Source organism: Macrobrachium nipponense, chromosome 15 (genome assembly GCF_015104395.2).
Source record: "Macrobrachium nipponense isolate FS-2020 chromosome 15, ASM1510439v2, whole genome shotgun sequence".
Classification (NCBI taxonomy): domain Eukaryota; kingdom Metazoa; phylum Arthropoda; class Malacostraca; order Decapoda; family Palaemonidae; genus Macrobrachium; species Macrobrachium nipponense.
Genome location: NC_087208.1, coordinates 8,682,876 through 8,703,979, shown reverse-complemented (window position 1 = coordinate 8,703,979; position 21,104 = coordinate 8,682,876). Strand labels below are relative to the sequence as shown.

Here is a 21,104-nt window from a genome sequence, read left to right as displayed (position 1 = left end):
CTTGATCTCCTGTCGAAGAGCGTTGTCCTTTGATGATCCCTGGACATAGGTTTGAAGATGGACCGGGTTGGAGGTGAGGGGTGGCCGAGATTCGAAGGGTAGTAGATATCCCTCCCGAAGGACATCTACTATCCAGGTCTCGGCACCGTAGCGCTGCCAAGTTGCCCAATGGCTCGCCAGGCAACCCCCCACCTTCCGGCAGCAGGTGAGGGGGAACGCCGTCCCTAGCGTTTCCCACCTCGCTTCAACTTCTTCCCACCACCTCCTCGGGGAAAGGAGGGTTGGGAGGAGGGCTGATTACGGCCTCCCTTACCAGAAGTTGAAGCAGCAAGAGTCTTTCCTCGGGGCTTCGATGGAGCAGCCGTCTTAGCAGCTGAGGAAGCGCTAGCTAAACTCTTAGGCTTAGCCGCAGTAGCTCGAGGTTGCCCAGAAACCTTCGAGACTGTCTGGTGAACCAGACGGTCACTGTCATCAGTGCGTCGTCTCTCCACCACAGCGTCCACCATCTCTCCAGGAAAGAGAGAGGAGGAACTCTTGATAGGTCCGTTGCGAAGTCCATTTACCGCCCTCACGCCCAGCCCCCTTGGCTACTCGTGTAAGGACTGCGTCCCTACGACGAAGCACCAAGTTGGCCCACAGGTTTGCCGTCTGATGGGCAAGGTAGGAGATGGCTCTACCTCCAGACTGGCACAGTCTCCTGAAAGCCGGGTCGTCTTCGAGGGCAGAACCCCCAGAGTTGGCCGCGACTTTGGATACTGTGAGGGACCACAGATCCAACCAAGAGACTGCCTGGAATGCTGCCATAGCGGTAGATTCCAGGGCGAGTGCCTCCTACTGCGAGAACCAGAGGTTCTCCGACAGGAGCTGCTGCAGGGACACACCTGGAGTTAGCCTTGCTAACTCCGGGTTAACCTGTTTGGGAGGTATTGGATCTTCCGATGGCACGTAAAATCGCCGCTGTCGCTGCAGAGGAGGAGGAAGTAGCTTGGAAGACCGTCCTGACTTCAGTGAATCCTCTCGTCTGGAGACGAAAGACTCCACTTGGTCAAGAACAGAGTCTGCAAGTTCTGATCACGGCAAACCCACCGTCATTTTGGGTTCCCTCTTCGGGCCCCAAAATGACTCGAGCCGGGACGTGGGAGCGGCGATCCTTCCCCCAGGTCGTTGTGCTGACGAATCAGCGCAATAACCTGGGCAAAGTTCCTCTGGATCTCAGGAGTTACAGCGTCTTGAGGAGTAGGACCGTCCAGTCCCTCCAACAAGAGCAGCTCCCGAGACCCTCCTCCTTCAGAAGGAGGAACAGCAACAGACCCCTCACGGTCTCCTCCAACAACTTGCGCGTACGTCCTGGCCGGTCCTAAAACCGTACCTGGCATGTGCGGCGTCGTGGCGGGATCATGAGCGGCGCACCTCTCACGATCACTCCTAGATACCTCGCTCTTCCCGGCGTAACCTGAGGAAGTTGAAGGTATAGGAGAGGCAGACCTGACGCTCCCCCCCCCGCTCGCTGGCAGGACCAGTGTGCGTGGGGGGCTGCAGCCGATCACCAACCCGCGGTGGGAATCGGTCTGTGGCGAGCGGCTCGACTGAGCACGTCAGACCCCGGTCCCATGCGTCAGACGAGCTGCTGCTGGTCGCCCTATCCGCCCGGTCCCTGTGGGAGCGGCGGTCAGGTGACCTGCAGAGCTCGCTGTCGCGGTGAGACCGCTGAGCGTCCTCACAGCGCGTCGAACCGCTGGTACCGACAGTCAGGGGGACCTCTTCCCAGCCTCAACCCGTGGCCGGTCAGAGACCGTCACGTCAACCCGAGGTACCGGCTGGTCGCTGCGAGAGCGGCCGCTGGCCTGGCAAGAGTCACCTGAGCGGCTCTCGCCAGTCTTCTTGTCCGTGCCTCAGTCTTGACGTCGAGCGAACTCGGACGTCTCAACTTTGGCTGCACGGTCTCCCAAAGGAGACCGTACACTCAGAACTTCTCGCGGACGAGAAGCCGAGCCGGTACCTGGCTTAGCGGCAGAGACGCTAAGACCAGGCGAGGGAGTACCAGCAGTAGCCGGTACTCCCCTGGTCCCCGTCTTCTTCTTCTTCTCAGAAGAGGAGACGGGCCCCGTTCCCGAGGGAACGGGGACCAGCAGAAGAACCCCCCGTCCCACCGGAGTGAGAGGGGCCCTTCGAAGGTCCCGAAGGAGCCTTCTTAGGGGGGGAAGAGGCAGCCTTCTTCTTCGGCTTGGAAGCCTTAGAAGTCGAAGGGGGAGAGGCGGCAGCAGACGACGAAGAAGACGATGAAGACGACAACGACACCTTCCTTTTCTTCTTCCTCTTCCTCGTCAGCTCTCTCAGGACAGACGTCAGATCCTCCATCCAGGTCGGAGCCGGGGCAATTGCCGAAGCAACACGGCCCGACTGCACCTGTCCGGAAGGACCTGAGTCTGGGGTAGCACTTCCATGACGAGACACGACGTGGGCAGGGGCAGGCACAGCAGGAACAGCAGGAACAGCAGGGGCGTCACGAGCAGCTGGCACAACAGGAGCGGCGAGAGCGGCTGGGCCAGCATCATCAACAGCAACAGGTACGGCAGGTGCGGCAGCAAAGTCAGGTGTCCCAGGCGGCTTACTTTCAGCCACCGTCATCCTGGGAACGGGCGGCAGGTCCAGGGGAGAACTCTTTGGGCAGCGGAAGTCCGGGGTCGGCAGTACAAAGAAACCAGGTGGAGGTGGCACGCCCCTCCTCGGTGCAGCAGCGATAGGCATTTGAATAGAAGCTGTCGGAGTCACCGAGGCAATATGTGGGGTATATACCAGATGCGGAGGGGCGGCGTACCCTGGAGTAGTTAACGTAGTAGTGGTTGTGGTCACCACTCCATGAGTGACCACTGCTGACCCCGCCAACCGCTGAATCAAACCCTGAATACTGGGGGCGCCCTGCAGTCCCAACGAAGCCCACACCTGCCCAAGGTCATCACTCACAGAAGGCACACCCGAGGGAGGAACAGTCGGGTCAATTAGAGGGGCACCCTCACACTTGGGGGGGGGGACGAACCCCACCCAGAGCGGACGGAAGACCCCGAGTACAGTTGCACATCTGGGTATCGGGCACCTCCTCCACACTCGACGGATCGAATGAGGAGCAGGACTCCGAAACCCCCCCCCGCAGGGGAAGGCGCGAAACGTGGGGGCTGAGCCGGGGGTAGGAAGGATGACGAGGTATCCGTCACCAAAGGAGTCGCTGGAGAGCTTTCCGACGACTCCTTGGCGGGACTACGCTTCTTCCTACCCTCATACAGCACCCACTGCGCCTCAGACCAATTATGACATACATTACATGGTTCGGTCCGGAAGAGCACTCTCGCCCTCGGCAACCCCGGATAACAGAAAAATTCCCTTAAGGGGGATCTATTAAATCCGGAAATGAGTCGGAAGCCGCCCACATTTACGCCCCTCCAGCCCGGGACAAACACTCCTACGGGCGCGAACACGGGCGGCGCGGCGAAAAGACTTCCATTTTCTAGATCCATTGCACTTCACTTTCAATAAAAAATGAAAAATGAAACCGAAAGAATAGGTACAGGCAGTCCACCCCGGGTTACCGACGGGGTGGGGGTTCCGTTTCTTGAGGACGCGTTCGTAACGGCCGGAAAAGTCGTCGTAAAGCCGGAACGACGTTGCTTGAAATATGTCTTAAACAAATAATAAAAACGTTATTAAAAACCTTACTTGTGAAATCCTTTGGTTACACCTACATGTTGTTTCCTGTAGTTTTATGTACAACCTGGAGGTAGTTTTTTCATAAAAGGAATGCTGGGTTCTTGAAGGTAAAAACTATTGTAATCCTTCTGGTGACACTACATTCTTGAAGTTTTTATGACAAACCTGGGAGTGATTTTGCAAAATCTTGAGGGCTACAAGAAACAGCTGATTTACTATTTACGTATCATATAGACTAATTAAACAAAGTAATGTATCTTTAATAGGGCTTATATAGTTTTAGTATCAACCCCCAAAACATTTTCCTGCCATGAGTCAGAGGCCGTTTAAATTGAAACGAACACTTCTCTGTCCGAATCTGGTTCAGAAAATAAACGGTTACGGTCAATCCCAAGACCATTGTTGGACCAAAGCGTCTCTTCTCTCTCTCGTCTCCTCTCGTTCTCTCTCCTCTCTCTCTCTCTCTTCGCTCTTCTCTCTCTCCTCTCTTGATTCAAATTTACATTGGAAACTTGGAACATACGATTGCCCTAATATACGATGTTTTGAGACTATAACAAGAAAATTTGCAGGGAAAATACAAGCTTTTTGATATTACAACGAAATATTTTGAGATACGATTTTTGCGATGAGTGGTTAGTTGTATAGGGCCGGGAACCAACTAAATGGCGTTCAGTCCTGTTTGTTTATTGGTGCTGCCAATGGTTAACAACGACGTTCGTTTTTTAGTTCGTTGTATTTGCGCCTATTTTTTTGTGTTCAGTTTGGTCTATTTTATTATTAACCATGGGTCTCAAAGCTAAAAGACCAAAAGCAGGTGAATAAGAACAAAAAACCCAAGAAAAATTATTTTCGGGGGGATGGGAAGCAAAAACATGAAAATTATAGCAAAGCATTGTGAACGTGGCGTTCGTATCGCGATTTGGTCAAACGAGCTTATGGTCGAAATCCTTCTACAAATATCCAAGATCATTCATAAGCAGAAGGAAGCTATAAAACAAAAACCCCCGAGGACCATTGTTGCCAAAGCGGTCTCTCTCTCCTCTTCTCTCCTCTCTCCCTTCACCGCTCTCATCTCTCGTCCGTCATCTCATCTCCCTCTCTTCGCTATGATCAAATTACGTACCTGATAATGTCTCCTCTTCTTTGGATACTTCGAGAAGTTTTGCCAAAATATTGAGGGCTACCAAGAACAGTATTGATTACTATTTAACGTAATCATATAGACTAATTAAAGTAAACGTATCTTAAATAGGCATTATTTATTATTAGTATCAACAAAACAAAAATTTACTGGCATGAGTCAGGAGGACCGTTTAACGAAACGAACACTTCTCTGTCCTTAATCCGGAGCGTCGGAAGACGCCTCCTCTCGCTCTCTCTTCTCTCGTCCGTCTCTCTTTCTCGTCTCTCTCTCTCTTCTCTCTGATCAAATTACCTGGATAATGTCTCTCGTTTGGATACTTGGAATTTGCGGTTGTAATCTAACCAGAAAACTTCGTTTTGTTTTTTATTATTACTGGAAACAAAGCAAATGATTTTTTTTTCATTATTTGCGCTTTTGGACTGTTATTTTATGTAAAACTAGTATGTTATTTCATTCGCTGGAACGGAAACCAATTTCCGCATATGAGGCGTCACGAAATACATAGAAAAATACAACATAAAAAGTGCTCGAACAAAATCAATCATAATCTCAAAATTTTTGTTTGTAATCTAACCAGAAAACTTATTTTATTAATTATAACTGTGCTAAAACCTTAAAGGGATTTTTTATCATAGTATGCGTTTTTTTAAAAGCGTCGTTAACTCCGGTAGCGGGTCCGGGGAAAGCGTTCAGCGTAGTAACCTCCCGGAAACAAGCGTCCGTAACCCATGGGACAGATTTTTTCCATTGAATATTTAAGAAAAAAGCGTCGTAACCTCGGAACGTCGTAAGCCGGAACCGTCGTAACCCGGGGACGGGGACCGGCCTGTACTTACCAATTTCCAAATTCACTACTCAAACAAAACCAGTAAAGAAGAAACTGTAAACAATCATCAAAGCACCCACGACGATAGTAGTAAGGTAGCGGGCAGAGAGCGATGACGAGCAACGTAATTTACACAAACCATGGCCGAAAGCAAAAGTGATTCTTTCACCTCTCAGGCACGATCGGACCCAGCAGTTTAACTATCGTTTCTCACCCCTTGTTCGAAGCTTTACGACCGTCCCAGCTGCCGGCTGAGTTTACCTTCCTATTGATTTAAAGGACCGATGGTTTGGTTTTTACTTACGTATATTTCGTTATTGAAAAAAGTCAACATCGATTCTGACCAAATTTCAAAGTTAAGTAATTTATTTTTTGAATTAGAAAACGTTCTTTTAAGTCCTGTATTCATGAACGTCACGCAATATTGACTTTCGTACCTATTGTAAATTAATTGCTTTACTCCAACTTTTCTTGCAGAACAGTTTTACCAGTTTTAATTCATGCAGATTATTATCAGGCTCTTCCATGTTATTGTGGTATAATCTGTTAATGCGCATATACATCTGTTTATTATTTTACTTTTGTTGGATATAAGAAGATGTTTTTTACTGCCGGATTAATCGCCGGTAGTGTGGACGCAATTCGTTTTTGGTTTCCTGAGGGCCTCTGTTTTCGCACCATAAGAAATTAATGGGGCCGAATTGCAATGACCAGAAAGGTCGTTAAAAGAGGAAAGTTAGCATTGAGGGGCATAATGTTTTGATTGAGAGAAAAATACAAATTTATTCAATAGCTAGCTTGTTTTAAAAAAACTATTGATATACAAAAAACTTTATTGACCAACTACGGCCAAAAGGAGGCGTGAATACCTACTATGGGTTTCCAGAGACAGTGGCAAGCACCGTTTTTGGGCAATACCTATTTGCTGTAATGAACACTCATATTCAGAACGAGATTTTGCTATAGTTGCATTACACCCAGTGCCGTAATTTATAAGGGTATCGTGAATCAACTAAATCGTCAAAGAATAGAACGACACTTGTTCTATTGTACCAAGAGACAAAAAACTCCTTTTTATTTTTTTTTTTTTTATGCAGTAATGGATACGAACACGCGTTATAAACGGCTCCACCTACCCCTCTCCCCCCCTCCAACCGGCCACCCCTTTCCCCTTCCTCTCCGTTCCCTTAGCCTTCCTTTTCTCCTCCTTCTCTCTCTCTTCTCCTCTCTTCTCTCTCATCCTCTCCTCTCTCTCTCTTCTTCATCATCTCTCTCTCTCTCTGTTGCCATTCGGTATGTGTTTTGACCCTTGCCAAACTGGGGTAATAAAGACCTATACACACAAAACAAAAATTGAAATTGGTTGAAATTGAGGCTATGTATTTGGAAGTATAAATATCCATAAATATTAAAACAATTTTATCATTATTTGCCATTACATTACTATGACAAACTAGGAATTCAATGGAAAACAGTAATTAAAATAATGAATCGGAGTATGTGGTGAAGCCTCCAACTAATGTGGCATCGATAGATTTTGCCATTCTTTAGCATGCAAACATTAATTAAAGGCTTACATCTTTATTTCTGACAATACGGTTAATTAAAGAAATTCAAAATACTAACTATAGACTGAAATCAATGAAAATGTGCTAGGCAAAAAAAAAAAAGCAAAAAAAAAAAATAATGTAACTATAATACACCCTTATTTTCTTAGTCTTTCCTCTTATTGGTTTTTGCGGCAGCCAAAAATGTACGGAAAAAACTTAGAAACATTTGATTGTAATCTTACTTTAGAAATATCTGGTAATTTTTCGGGGGTAATTTGGTTGAAATAAAAAAGGGAACTTAATACACTGAATTAAACTTTAAATTTTGGGTTGATTACAGTTTAGTTGCCCAGGCCGCATAACATCCATTTTGTTTTGCCCGGTCTTTAATCACTTCCGCCAGAGGTAAGTATATTCTCTGCAAGACGTCCCGCAGCCGGCCCGAACCCCTGAACATGCAACAACATGAAAGCCAAAACAAAACGGCAAGCCATTCCTGTTGGTAATTGAGTCCCTTGACCCAACTAATCTTTTAGGAGCTCCACTTTATGTTTTACGTTATTATTCGATTATTTTTAAAATTATTCGATATTTTTTACCCTTGCCCAACAAATCCTGTAGGAGCTCCCACTTTTGTTTTACACATTATTCGATATTTTTTACCCCCTTGCCTCAACTAATGTATAGGAGCCTCCGACTTTTTTTTTTAGCAAATAATCTAAATTTTTTAGGCCTTGCCCACCTAATCTGTAGGGGGACAAAAAAAAAAAAAAAGATTTTTTTGTAACCAAAATTTTTTTTACATTCTTTGATATTTTTATCCTTCGCCAACTAATCCTGTATGGACCTTCATTTCTTTTTTTACATTCTTCGTAATTTGATTTTTCCGTCTACTTGGCCCTTTACAAGCCGTCCTGCCAAGATAACAGTGCCTGTAAAGGACCTTTGCCCAGACACCTGCCCGACCCTTCGCCCTCCCAGTCTGTTTCTGCTTCTTCCAGCTTGTACAGTGCGCCTAACGATCATAAATTACCATGTCTTCTTCTGCCGATAATTTTTCGTCTTGTCCCTCACACGTGTGGATTTTCGCTGCCAGCCGTTTCCCGTCCACTCCTGGAACGCATCTACATATTGTGTTCGCGGATGAACGATTCGCTCATATTTATTTAATGAAAACAGGCCCCTAACTGGGTGATTTTAGTTGGGCTTGTGTAAGGACTGGTATAATGAAGGCACCGTCGGAACTTTTGAAAAAAAGGGGAAAGTTTTTCAGTGCAATCTTGGCAAACATAAAATTCTAACCGTCCCGCCAAGAAAGAAAGAAAAAAATCCTGTGTACCACCGAAGAGTTTGAGAATGACTCCGATTTTCTTTATTAAGTTCTATAGTTTCTAAGGGTGGGGGGGGGGGAAACTGGCCAATCATGGTTTGACGAGCTCGCAACATCTCCAAGGTCAAGACTTATCAATGTAAATGTACAAATTATGTTCAGAATTCTTTGCCGTAATAAATGCAACCGCTCCATTGTATTTTCCTGCTAAGATGAAGTCAGGGCCGCTCAACACATTCCGAACATTCACGTTTCCTAGCAGTCCACGTGGTTCGAACAAAAACCAAACCGTTGGCCTTGACTTTAAACCAATGTATTTTCGGAAATAAATTTCACCATTGTTTGTTTAGAATATCAGTAAGGAACATACGGGCTTGCCAGCCCATCCGTTAAGGACAAGTTTGTTTTATTGGTTAGGTATTAAAAACATTGACAAATTTGTCGAAAATTGCATTTTTCCTAACATTACAACAAACCTGACAGGTCCTTTAACAATAGGAAGTAGCTAGCGGCAGCCTGGGAACGGTCGTAAGCCCTTCGAACAAGGGGAGAACGGTAGTTTCCAACTGCTTGTCCGACAGTCCGCAGCGCGCAGGGGAGGTATATAAACAAATCACTTTTGCTTTTGGCCCATGCAAAAATCTACCCAGAGTGAGGGGTGGCATGAGGAGAGGGACCTATATGTAAAAGGACCTCAGGTTTGGTTTTTATATAGTTAGGCAAAAATGCAATTTTCGACAAAATTGGTCATTTGTTCCGATAAAGTAATACAAACCCATCGGTCCTGTTTAACAAAAATAGGGAAGAACTTCACTTCTTGGTGGGAGGAATCTGAGTCTTTTGATGAACAGACTGGTGTTCGGTCCATCCCTTTTCGGAATTTTGGAATGCCTCCCTGGTCGTAAGAGCGAGGGAGGGATCCAAGCCTCTGTCCGAGTTGATCCGGGGTGTGCACCCCGCCTGGATCAATGGTCAGACATCTGGGCCGTAGTACTCGAAGAGAGGCAAAGCGTATCTCTTCGTACCACAAAGCAAGAACTTGGTTCCCTGGTTTGCAAGAGGCAACAAAATACAAAAGGTATTGGGTTTGTCTCAAGATGGCATCCCACTTTTCCTCCCCCTTGTTGGATGGAACAAGGAAGGCGGTGGAATACGCTCCTATCCCTAGTGAAAGGGATAGGATGGGGCTCTGTTGAGTAGCCTCACCTTGCCAATCTTGTACCTTATCCAGCAGGGTGACGACCGTGTCCCTCCATTAACCACAGGTAGATGGGGAAGAAAAAGATGGGAAGGAGGAGCCAGTCACACGCTTTCATTTCACATCAGCCATTCTTTATGGTCAACACCAGGACTCGATTGCTGTTCAGCCCTGCGAGGAGGGTCTGAGGGTTCGCTTACACAAAACGTGTTGAGCAGCCACCCCCACGGGGTCCCAACTTGAAAAAAGATCCAAGGACCTGGTGGGCAATATCCCGAAGGTAGAAGGAAGGGCGATGGGTTGGTTTTTGGGGGGTCCTTGGTTTGACTCCAGAACCACCCCTGCCTTGCAGTTACCTGCGCCACGGAGGGAAAGTTCTTTTTGCGACAAGGCAAGCATCTCCTTCGCATCGAAGAAGGCGGTGAAGTCCATTAGGGAGGGGGATTGTGGAACGACTCCGAACAATCCAAATCGTCCAGGGACCGAACAGGTTCTGGAGGTGCTTCGGCTTACGAATTTCCGGTACGAAATCGAGCGTCACGGAGCCCCCATCCACCCCTGGTATGCTTGGACTTCGCATGGAGAAAGTCATGCAAGTTCCTCCAGGAGGAAAAGAAGGAAATATGTAGCATGACCTATCCTCCCTTCTTTTCTACTTCGGTGATGTCCAGGTACCCATAACTGGTTCTGTCCGTTTGCCACGAAGTCTCATCAGCATCCTCCTTATCCCCATGGCAGCGAAGGTTCTCTGGTAGTGGATAGGACACCGACACTCCATGGTGGGGGTGTCCCCAATGGTATGGGTACTGTGACAAGCTATTAAAACGAAGTAATGATTGCTCTTGTAACAAAAACCGAAACTAAGTCAACAGCGTAGTTCGTAACTGACTCGGACCCGCTCTGGACAGCTTGCCGACTGACTGCAGTTCGGTAGGAAGGGTTCAAGTTGTCAAAAGCAATCCGAGTAAGTTACCGTGACCTTCGCCTTATTTAAAGGGTTATTCCGAGGAGACCAAACAAATTATGTATTTTGTTTTTTTGTCACCAATGCCGGACAGCGAGTTGTATGATTTCTCTTAAGGCATGTTGCCAGACCCAAAGGCGAAAGTTCAAATTTGCCTTTAGAGGAAACCGAGGTCCCTGTAAGGTAAAACATCTCCCCAATGGTTGTTGAATCTCAGCTAAAGGAGAAACAACACCATGTACCCGTTGAAGACGAAGGCAAGGATAATTTTGAATGCAACCTACGTCTTCACAAGATGAAATCGAGACGAAGGAGTCTTTCAAGATTTTCCGTAAACCTGTGCTTACAAATGAACTGGAAAACGCTAAACCGCTATTTCATTGCTGTCTTCGGTTGAGAAGTCGTAGATTGCATGAAACGCGGGGGCGTTCTTCAGTTAATGAAAAAACACAGGGGATAAAAGCGCCCTGAAAGAACTGCTTCTCATGGGCTGAACAAATTTTGGAAGTAGAGCTGTCAGGTCGGAGAGGTAGGCCGATGTTTCTTTCTGACACAATATCGTTAATTCGGTTGAACAATGAACAATTCGTTAACACCCTACCGGAATAAGAAGAATATTTTTGAAGGACAAACTTCAGATGTTTCTGCAAAAAGCATGTTCGCATTATCGCCAGTGCGATTGCAGCGGGAGACTTGTACAGAACTTCTGTTACCGTGCGGTAAACAGAAAAGATGAAAGAGGTCCAAGAGATATCTCTGTTTTTGAAAATTCTCAGCAATGTCGAAGGCGATGGAAATCTAGCGTTCACAGGCAGTAGATGGGTCCTGCATTATTGCGAGAATTCCCAGTTTTTTTTATATTAATTTTACAATCGAGACCTAAGTCCTATGATTGTTGGGCAAGAAGATGAACGGTTCGGTAGTCAAATCAAAGCAGGCAGGGCAGAGAGAGACAATAACATGACCGTGCAATATCGGAGGCCCAGCTGATACTGAGCTGCTATCAGGGCATGTTCAATACGCCAGTTAGTTGGGAGCCTGAGCCTCTCGCTGACTAGTTAATCCTGAGATTGACCAGGGTAATCCATTATTCCACGAATGGAATGCGTTCGGTCTTAGGAGGTAACTACCGAGCATAAAAAGAAAAATATATGCTCGAGGCAATTAATTTATTTAGGCGAAACGAATTTTTTTTTCTTTCGGTAAATATAAAACATTGAAATGGTGTTGTCGTGACAAAACCATAAGTTATATTAAAATTGAAACTGAAAAAACTCCTGGGAGGTTGCAGGCAACCCGAAGTTCTTTTTTTTTTTTTTTTTTCCCCTGTGGTTGCAGTTCAATTAGAATAACTTCTTCCTTATAAGTCGCCAATACGTAGATTAACTAGGATATGCGACCGAACCCCTCGGACCAATTCAAACTGCTTAGTAGAATCATGTCGCGAGGTTAATATACGGTAGTATCATTGTTTTTAGGGATTCTGAACAACGATCTTCCCCATCCCCTAAATTCTTTCCTTCAAGAAAAACAAATAAGGATTGGAGAATCGACCCACCTTCGATCTCTATCAAAGAAAGAGGTGAAAGGAGAACGTCATTCCTCGAAGGAAAGCTTCAATGGTGAACCAAGAATTACCTAAAGACGATAGTTCAAGCCAAACTGGATAATTCCCACATCTCCGAATCCGATCTTCTCTAGTCCAGGCTTGGGTCGCCTACTGTTAGATATGTTTCTTCAGCAGCAGTATTTCTTCCCCAATGCTAGAAATTCCAGGAATTGCGAGGGGCATAGGCCGAGGTTCCCGATTATCGTTGTATAGCGGGGATATTCTCGTCTCGCTCACTTTGGGACCGTTGGTTCTCGCCGGTAAAGTTGTTTGGAGATCGGTAAACTCGGAAACTACTGAATGCGTTAGAAATTCCGTAGTAATCTAAGGCAGTCTGCCGAAACCCCCCCACCGAATTCGTCCAAACGATATCGGCTTAGGTGGGTCCTCTCGATTCCCGTAGAAAGCGAGAAATGGGGCATGGATTCCTCCCTAAACTGGACGCCGGGGCTTTACCGTCAGGTAGGACCCTAATGGTCCCCCCCGGTAGCGTCAGAGGTCCCCGAACGTGGGATCCCTACCAGAGAAATTTATCTTTGGTTTTTTTAGGGGGGGGATTCCCCTCCCCTTTCCCTCGTAAACCGTAAGGAGAGAGGGAAATGGAATGGGGGGGGAATTGGGATACTCCGCTCGCCATTCCCCAGTGGGAACTAGGCAGTTGGAGAAGAGTAAGGAACCCAGCCATCGCCTGTTGCGGTCGATGGCCTCCTCAGAAGTATGGGAAAACGTATCGTCAGGAGTAAAACCGTTTTCCCCGAGGAGGGGTTTACGAACTCTCACTGTATGGTAAGGGTCTGGCCGTCCACTAGTGACACGGTCGTCTGGGGTGGGGCTGATCGACACCTGACCAGGAGGAAGAGCCGATACTGTCCTCCGACTCATTCCAGTCCTCGTCGAGGGTCGAAACCCTCCAGGAGGAACCGAAGGAAAGGAGTATTCAAACTAATCGGTGTACCGAAAGACAACTAGAAACGCCGCTGTCCGCAGTAGAGGGTTAGGTGGAAGTAGCTTGATCGACCGAGCCAGAACTGAGAGAGGCCCTTCTTGTCCGGAGGACGAGAGAAACTCGTGTTTACAGAGACAGAATCGGCAAGTTCCGATCGCGGCAGACCCAACCGTCGTGGTTTGGGTTCCCTCTCGGGCCCAAAAACGACCTCGAGCAGAGACCGTGGTTCTCTGCTTGCTATGGGAGCGGCAATCCTTCCCGCAAGGTCCATTATGGCTGACGAATCAGCTTAATGACTTCTGCAAATTCCGATGCATCTCAGGGAGTAACCGTAGTCTTGCGAGAAGGGTAAGGACCGTCCAGGTTCCCCCCCCTCCAACAAGAAACAGATCCCGAGCATACTCCTCCCTTCATAAGGAGGAAACAGCGGCTTAGCAACCCCTGACGGTCCGCCTCCAGCTACTTGCGCGTATTGTCCCTGGTCCGGCTCCTAAGAACCGTGCCTAGGTCCATACGGAGTCCATAGGCGGAAGGGATCAGCGAACCGGCGCACCTCTCAGCGATCAGGTCCATAGGTAAAACCCCTCCCGCTCCTCCCCGGTGGTTTAGCCCGAGGAGGTTTTGAAGGTATACAGGAGAGGCCAGACCTGACGCTATCCCTCCGTAGATCGCTGGCAGGACCAGCGTGCTTGGAGGGCTGCTGCTGATCGTCCACCACCCGCAGTTGGCGATCGAGCAGCAGGCCTAGCCTTGCCGCTCGCCTGGGGCGAGAGGCTCGGCTGAGAACGTCAACGCTGATCTCTAGCGTCAGGCGAGCTGTTGCTGGTTACGTCTCCGCCCGGTCCCGATGGGAGCGGCGTCAGGTGACCTGCTAGGCTCGTTGTCGCGGTGAGACCGGCGAGCGTCCTCTCGGCGCGTCGAGCCGCTGGTACCAGCCGTGGCTGGTACCGACGACCGCGGGGACCCCTTCCTCGCCTCAACCCGTGGCTTGGTCAGCGACTGTCACGTCAAACCCGAGCAGCCAGCTGGTCGCTGCGAGAGCGTCCACTGGCCTAGCGAGAGTCGTCTGCACGACACTCGCCAGTCTTCTGCTCCGCGCTTCGGTCTTGGCGGCGAGCGAGCTCGAGTGTCAAGACTTTGGCTGGACGGTCTCCGCGGGAGACCGTCCACTCAGTACTTCTCGCTAACGAGAAGCCGAGGCGGATCCTGGTTTAGCGGCAGAACCGCTAGAACCAGGCGAGGAAGTGCCAGCCGAAGCTGGTACTCCTGGTCCCCCGTCTTCTTCTCCTTGGTAGAAGAAAAGACGGGCCCTGTTCCCGAGGGAGCAGGAGGGACCAGCAGAAAGAGCTCCCCGAATCGCCGGAGCGAGACGGGCCCTTAGAAAGGTCCCGAAGGAGCCTTCTTAGGGGGGGGGGGAAAACCCGGGTTACCAGCTGGCCACTGGCCTGGCAAGAGTCACCTGAGCGTCTCTCACCAGCCTTCTGCTCCGTGCCGCGTCTTGGCGCCGAGCGAACTCTGGCGCCGAGCGAACTCTGGCGCCGAAACTTGGCTGCACGGTCTCCCGAGGGAGAACGTACACTCGGGATCTCTCGCGAACGAGAGACCGAGCCGGAACCTGGCGTAGCGGCATCGCCGCTAGCACCAGGCGAGGAAGTACCAGAGCTAACCGATACTCCTCTGGTCCCCGTCTATCTCTTCCTTACGGAAGGGGAGACGGGCCCCGCTCCCGAAGGAGCAGGAGGACCAGCAGAAGGACCCCCCGTCCCACCGGGGTGGGACGGGCCCTTAGAAGTTCCCGAAGGAGACTTCTTAGGGGGGGAAGGCAGCCATCTTTCTTCTTTCGGCTTATGGGCCTTAGAAGTCGAAGGGGAAGAGGCAGCAGCAGACGATGAAGACGAAGATGACAGCTTCCTCTTCTCCTCTTCCTCGTCAGCTCACGCAGGACAGTCGTCAGGTCCTCCATCCAGGCCGGAGCCGGGGCTATTGCCGAAGCAACACGGCCCGACTGCACCTGTCCGGAAGGACCTGGGACTGGGGAAGACACACCGTGGGCAGGACCAGCATGGACAGGCACAGGAACCAGGAGCGACAGGAACAAGCAACCAGCTCAGGAGCGGCAGGAACAGCGGGCAGCGGTAGACCCAGAAGGGACAGCCAAGCCAACAGCGGGAATCACATCAGCGGCAGGTACGGCAGGCCCAGCAATCGCCTCGTAGAATCATCGGCAGCCAGCGGAACCTGGGTCCTGGCGGCCGGTCCCAGGGGCGAGCTGCTGAACAGCGGAAGTCTGGGGCAGGCAACACGAACAGAAAACAGGCGGCGGCGGCAACCCCACCTCGGTACGGCTGCGGCCCTAGTAGCGGCAGACGGCGTCATCGACACAGCATGGGGAGTGTAGACCAGGAGGGGGGGGAGCAGCATATGCGGCCGTGGTAGTAGTGGAGACCGCCCCAGACCTCGCTAGACGCTGCAGCAGCCCGTGGATGCTAGGCACTCCCTGCCTCCACGGTGGTCCATACCTGTCCAAGGTCGTCTCCCACGGATGTAGCACCTGCGGTAACATAGATAGATTAGTAAGAGGGTTCCCATCACGCACGGGGGGAAGACATGCCCCACCCCGAACGCAAGGAAGACCCCAAATACAAATTACAACGAAGAAGCTGAGCGGGGGGCAGGAAGGAAGACGAAGAATCGGATACCAAGGGAGTCGCGGGAGAGCTTTCCGACGACTTCCTGGCAGATCTTCGCTTCCCCTACCCCGCACAGCAGTGAAAAGTAATATGAAAATGAAACAGAATACTGCCCTTGCGATTCACTTCATAGAACTAAAGGGGAAAAGATCAATTCCGGGATAAGAACGGAAACTTGATCCAATAATATGATGCTATCATAAAATATATATGAAAATGAAACAGAATACTGCACTTGCGATTTCATTTCCACATAAAAAAATCGTAAGGGATCAATTCCCGGTAAGAACGAAAATTGATCCAAATTAAATTCATGCAAATAAATAAATGAAAATGAAAAGATATTGCAATTGCGAATCCACTTTCATTGCATTCTATTATACAATATTAAAAGGCTCGTGCGAGCGCAATCACTCTCGGTAACGAACGCACAGGGCAAAAATATAATGAAAAGAGTACTTACATTTTTCAATACCACTTTCGCCAAATACATGACCGGCGCGATCGCGCCCGCCCTCGGCACCGAGACATAATTCAGTCATCTTGGAAAACAACCGTCCCGCCAAGAAAGAAAAAAAAAAATCCGTACCCCGAAGATTTGAATGACTCCGATTTTCTTTATTAAGTTCTATATTTCTGGGTGGGGGGGGGGGTGGGGGGGGGGGGGGGAAAACTGGCCAATCATTTGACGACTCGCAACATCTCCAAGGTAAGCTTATCAATGTAAATGTACATTATGTTCATTAATTTGCCGTAATAAAGCACGCCATTGTATTTCCCGCTAAGCTGAAGTCAGGGCCGCTCAACACATCCGAACATTCACGTTTCCTAGCAGTCCACGTGTTCGAACAAACAACGTGGCCTTGACTTTAACCAATGTATTTTCGGAAATATTCACCTTGTTTAGATATCAGTAAGGACATACGGGTGCCAGCCATCCGTAAGGACAAGTTTTATTGGTTAGGTATTAAAAACTGTTAACATACTACACAGGGCTTCGCCCCCCGGCCAGGTAAGGACATGCAGACTAAGTTTGGTTAGGTTGGTTCCTTTGGTTAGGTCGCAATCACTGTTAATATACTATACTGGGGGGTCACGGGAGGCGAAGCCCCCCGGCCAGGTAAGGACATGGAGACTAACTTTGGTTAGGTTGGTTCCCTTGGTTAGGTAGCAATCACTGTTAATATACTATACTGGGGGCTTCGCCCCGGCCAGGTAAGGGCACGCGGCCTAAGTTTGGTTAGGTTGGTTGGTTTGGTTACGATCACTTCAGTTGGCCAGGTACCGCATTTCATGCATGAACGTTCTATTAGGCTAATAGCCCATATGTTCGGTCTACGAATGTTGAGTAGGGGGACAGTTTAGTAGCCTAGGCTGGGAGCTCCTACAGTTTAGTTGGCCACTGGTTTCGTCTGCTAGGGTTTAGTGGTTTTTCTTGTTCATTGTCGTCGTTTAGTTAGCCTAACACAACGGGGAACGGGATCTCCTACATTTTAGTTGGTAAGGGAGCTCCTACAGTTTAGTTGCCCACCCAAAAACCCCGCTTCCCAAAAGGGTCCCCCATTACCGTTTTTATAGGTTTTAGGGTTTTCTGACAATACGCATGTTTTCAAACCTTGCGCCAAAACAAACCGTCCGCCATCTTGTTTGTATTGCTCTGCCGATTTCCTAACAGACGAAACCCGTGGGCAACTAAACTGTAAGCGCTCCAAATTTTTAAATAACAAAGTAAATTTGAACTAAATAACGAGTAAAGTAAACAATTTAGGGAATAAAACATTGCAGTTTCATCGTCTGCTGTTCGTAACTGTGTTTGTGGTGCGCGCGCTTAGGAACCAGGAACAGCAACTTGTTTAAAGTGCAATGTGGAGTGAACTGAGACCAAAATGTGTATAATAACAATCAAATAAGCACTGTGGAGTTTCAGTTGTGATGGCAGTAAGGATAAAAACCACCGATTACAAGGTAAGAATGAATTCAGTTCAAACCATGACCCCGGGAATAAAAAGTTTCATACTTTCAGTAATATAGGCAACAAAATGTTGTTTTATTGTGCTGATTACAACTGCAATCTTGAGTAAGATCAATAAACGTTACATACATACGCTAACACTGCCTTGAAAACATATTTTACGAAGAGCGCCACATGCTTATTTTAGTTTGTATGGGGCTTTCATATATCACATTATGTTGACAAAACTTCAATCTTTTGAATGGTATGCTTTGAGTTGTAATTGTATTCTTGTTTCACCATTTAAATATCGAGTGAATAAGACCTGTCCACCGTGATAAGGGTTGGTAGTCACTGGTTTTCCCCCTAAGTAAAAATGTTGAACGCATTTTGGTGAGATTTGCACTGCGTTGGACACCCATTTCACTACCCTCTGTTTAAATCTTAAAATTTGGCCTTAATTTCTAACTTTGGAGAAAATACCTACTTACTTCGAAAGGAGAGTAGAGGTCTTTAGCTCCGTTTCCCACCAACAAGAAGTCGCGACTGATGCACATCTCCGACGTCAGGATGCGTTATAATGTACTTTTTTTGGGATTGTTCACGCTGATCGTACATGATCCACTCTGTACCCTGCGGTTTTTTACCCTACTACCCACTACTTAAGGTAGGCTATGGTTGCCTACAGCATAGGTAGTACAGGGTAGGGATAACCTTTACGGCCATTACAGGTTTTTAACAATTACTGCAATATTGTCATATCAGGTGCTAATCTTATGAAAACTGCCTGGAGCATGAATTAAAGGCAACATCCGGCACAATTTAGGTAGTAGCTCGTTTACCTGCCTCCTGAAGCCTGGATCTGTCCTGGCTTTGCTTATCTCGTAATTAGGCTAGTTTAATATATTCCACAAAGTAATCATCTGAAACATTAGCAAAGTGGTAAATTTTATACTAACGGAATTTTTTCCATAACAACGACATCCTGCCGTCTTGACCTTATTTGTCAAAGAATATAATAATCCATTGTTAAATAGTCTCTTCCTGTCCCAGCTGACCGAGTAAACAATACTGACACTGATAGACTCAATGTTGCCAGACAATTTATATAAAAATCTTATAATTTTCATTAACAAATCTGTAGAAATCTGTTGATAAGAAATAAAATTTTTTAAAACTTGCCGGATCGCCTGTTTATTCACAGATATTTTTACATGCATTTTACACACAATTAGGATGAAATTCTGTCAAATTAAAGAACATTTACTGAGTAGTACTACTTTTATATACTGAACACAACCAGAATAATACAGGGTAGTTCCTAAGTCGCTACAAATAAAAACTAAGGGAGTACATTTGTTTTACTTAAACACATTTTAAAAAAGGTTACCGGTAATTCCTATGGAATACAGAATAGGAGAATTAAAGAAGTTTACTTTGCTCGCTAATATTATAACATGTATAGCTCAAGTCAGTGTTTCCCACAAGATAAAATTATATATAATTCCTGCATTTCTTGACTGTCATGCTATCTCCAAACTTCCCTGCACTTTATAGTAAACCGTTTGTAATAGTATATTCAAAGCATGATGCATTTCTCATAATTTGTTTTGTATAGAACAAACTCGTAAGTGTTTCAGTAGATAACCTAGCTATTTTTTTTAAATATATTTTTCATCCTATACAGTAGTAGTAAAATTTCTTTCAACTGAAGACTTTTAGTGGGGTGAAACTAACAAATTTTGATAAACTTATAAACAGAAATGTATATATACTCCTTTTGCCTAATTGATGCTACTTTACTCCAGAATATTTATGGTGTCAAATCAGGGTTAATATAAAAACTTTTAAGGAAATTACTAGGCAACAACGTCTGCGCCAATACTTCGAATACCAGAATTTACTTCTTAGCTAAAAGAAGACGCCAGATGAATTAAGCAAGGTGCCTAATGTATCATCCAATTACATCTGAGTCAAAAGGAAATAGTTTTTAAACCTGAGGAGCAGCCTTCATAAAAATGTTCAAACTATTTAGCCTAGAAAATTAATTCTTATGTATCATATAGAGCTCCATTTCTAAGTTGTCCTTTCTTTAATACCAAGATACTTCCTCCTAAGGTTTGAAGTATACCAGGTTCCCAGATCTGTATACTTTCTCTAGTGGTGTCTAATCAACATATACCTGTCTGAGAAATTTCAAACATCTTTTTACGAACTGAAGCAAAGAAATTTGTAAAATGTTTATCTAGAGTGACTCAGATTGAATTTATTTGTTCAAGTTATTGAAAACTGGCAAAACTAAATCCATGGGTAATATATATATATATATATATATATATATATATATATATATATATATTGGTTAGGTGGTTGCATAGTCTCTGCCAAATAGATGTCAGACTTGTATTAAGCTTGTCACCCAGAACAACATTAGTTAAGGTGTTAATACATTATACTGTTCATTCTGGTCACAGCCATAAAGAGCATCGACGCATAAACGTAGGTAAAATTCCTTGCTACTCCTAAAATGTCAATCGCCCTCCTATCTTTTAATATTTTAGAATTTCGCGGTTGATATTAGGAATTAAAGAAGAGAAGGATAAAAATATGTAGATTTCGCCTATTTTAGAATAAAAATATGAAAATCTGAGACATGTTTTAAAAAATCTCAAGATTTCAAGTTGATCTGTAGATCTGGCAACAATGCGACAGTCGTACCGTTTTCTGAAAAGTTTGACTGCAGGAGAACTGTTTACTACAATAATATATTTTAAAAAATAAATCTATAACAGGAATTAAAATTTTAAAACTTTTTGACAGCAAATAAATATATCTTTAACCTATTTAGAAGTAGAAATTAAATTGATTTATAAAAAATATGAAAATAATAATTTACTATAGAGAACATTTTTACAGCTCAGACAGCTGGCTCGTACAGATATTGGAACTCTAATATCGAAATTTTTTTGCCAGGAGCTTCTCAGCTAATTTCCTTTTCTTTCGAAATGTCATATTTCGAGCTAGTTAAAAAGAAAAAAAACATGTTGAGCTTTGTTAAGGCCTGTCCACACTAGGAAACATTGGTTTGGAAACAATTTCAAATAGTTTCTGGGAAACTGCTTGTAAACAGTTTGGAACTGTTTGCAGAGATTGAAAACTGTTTGCAAGCAATGTTTCCTGTCCAGACCTCA

General features: G+C 46.3%; 1 protein-coding gene across 1 annotated transcript in view; it reads right to left on the bottom strand.

The window, feature by feature from the left end:
- LOC135226994 (A-kinase anchor protein 10, mitochondrial-like) overlaps positions 1 to 19,004 on the bottom strand; it is a 586,899-nt gene extending 567,895 nt beyond the window's left edge. The window contains exon 1 of the mRNA XM_064266721.1: positions 18,873 to 19,004. Within this exon, the coding sequence (XP_064122791.1) occupies positions 18,873 to 18,897 (25 nt within the window). The 5' untranslated portion in view covers positions 18,898 to 19,004. The remainder of the gene's footprint in view (positions 1 to 18,872) is intronic.
- Between the last annotated feature and the right edge of the window lie 2,100 nt (positions 19,005 to 21,104).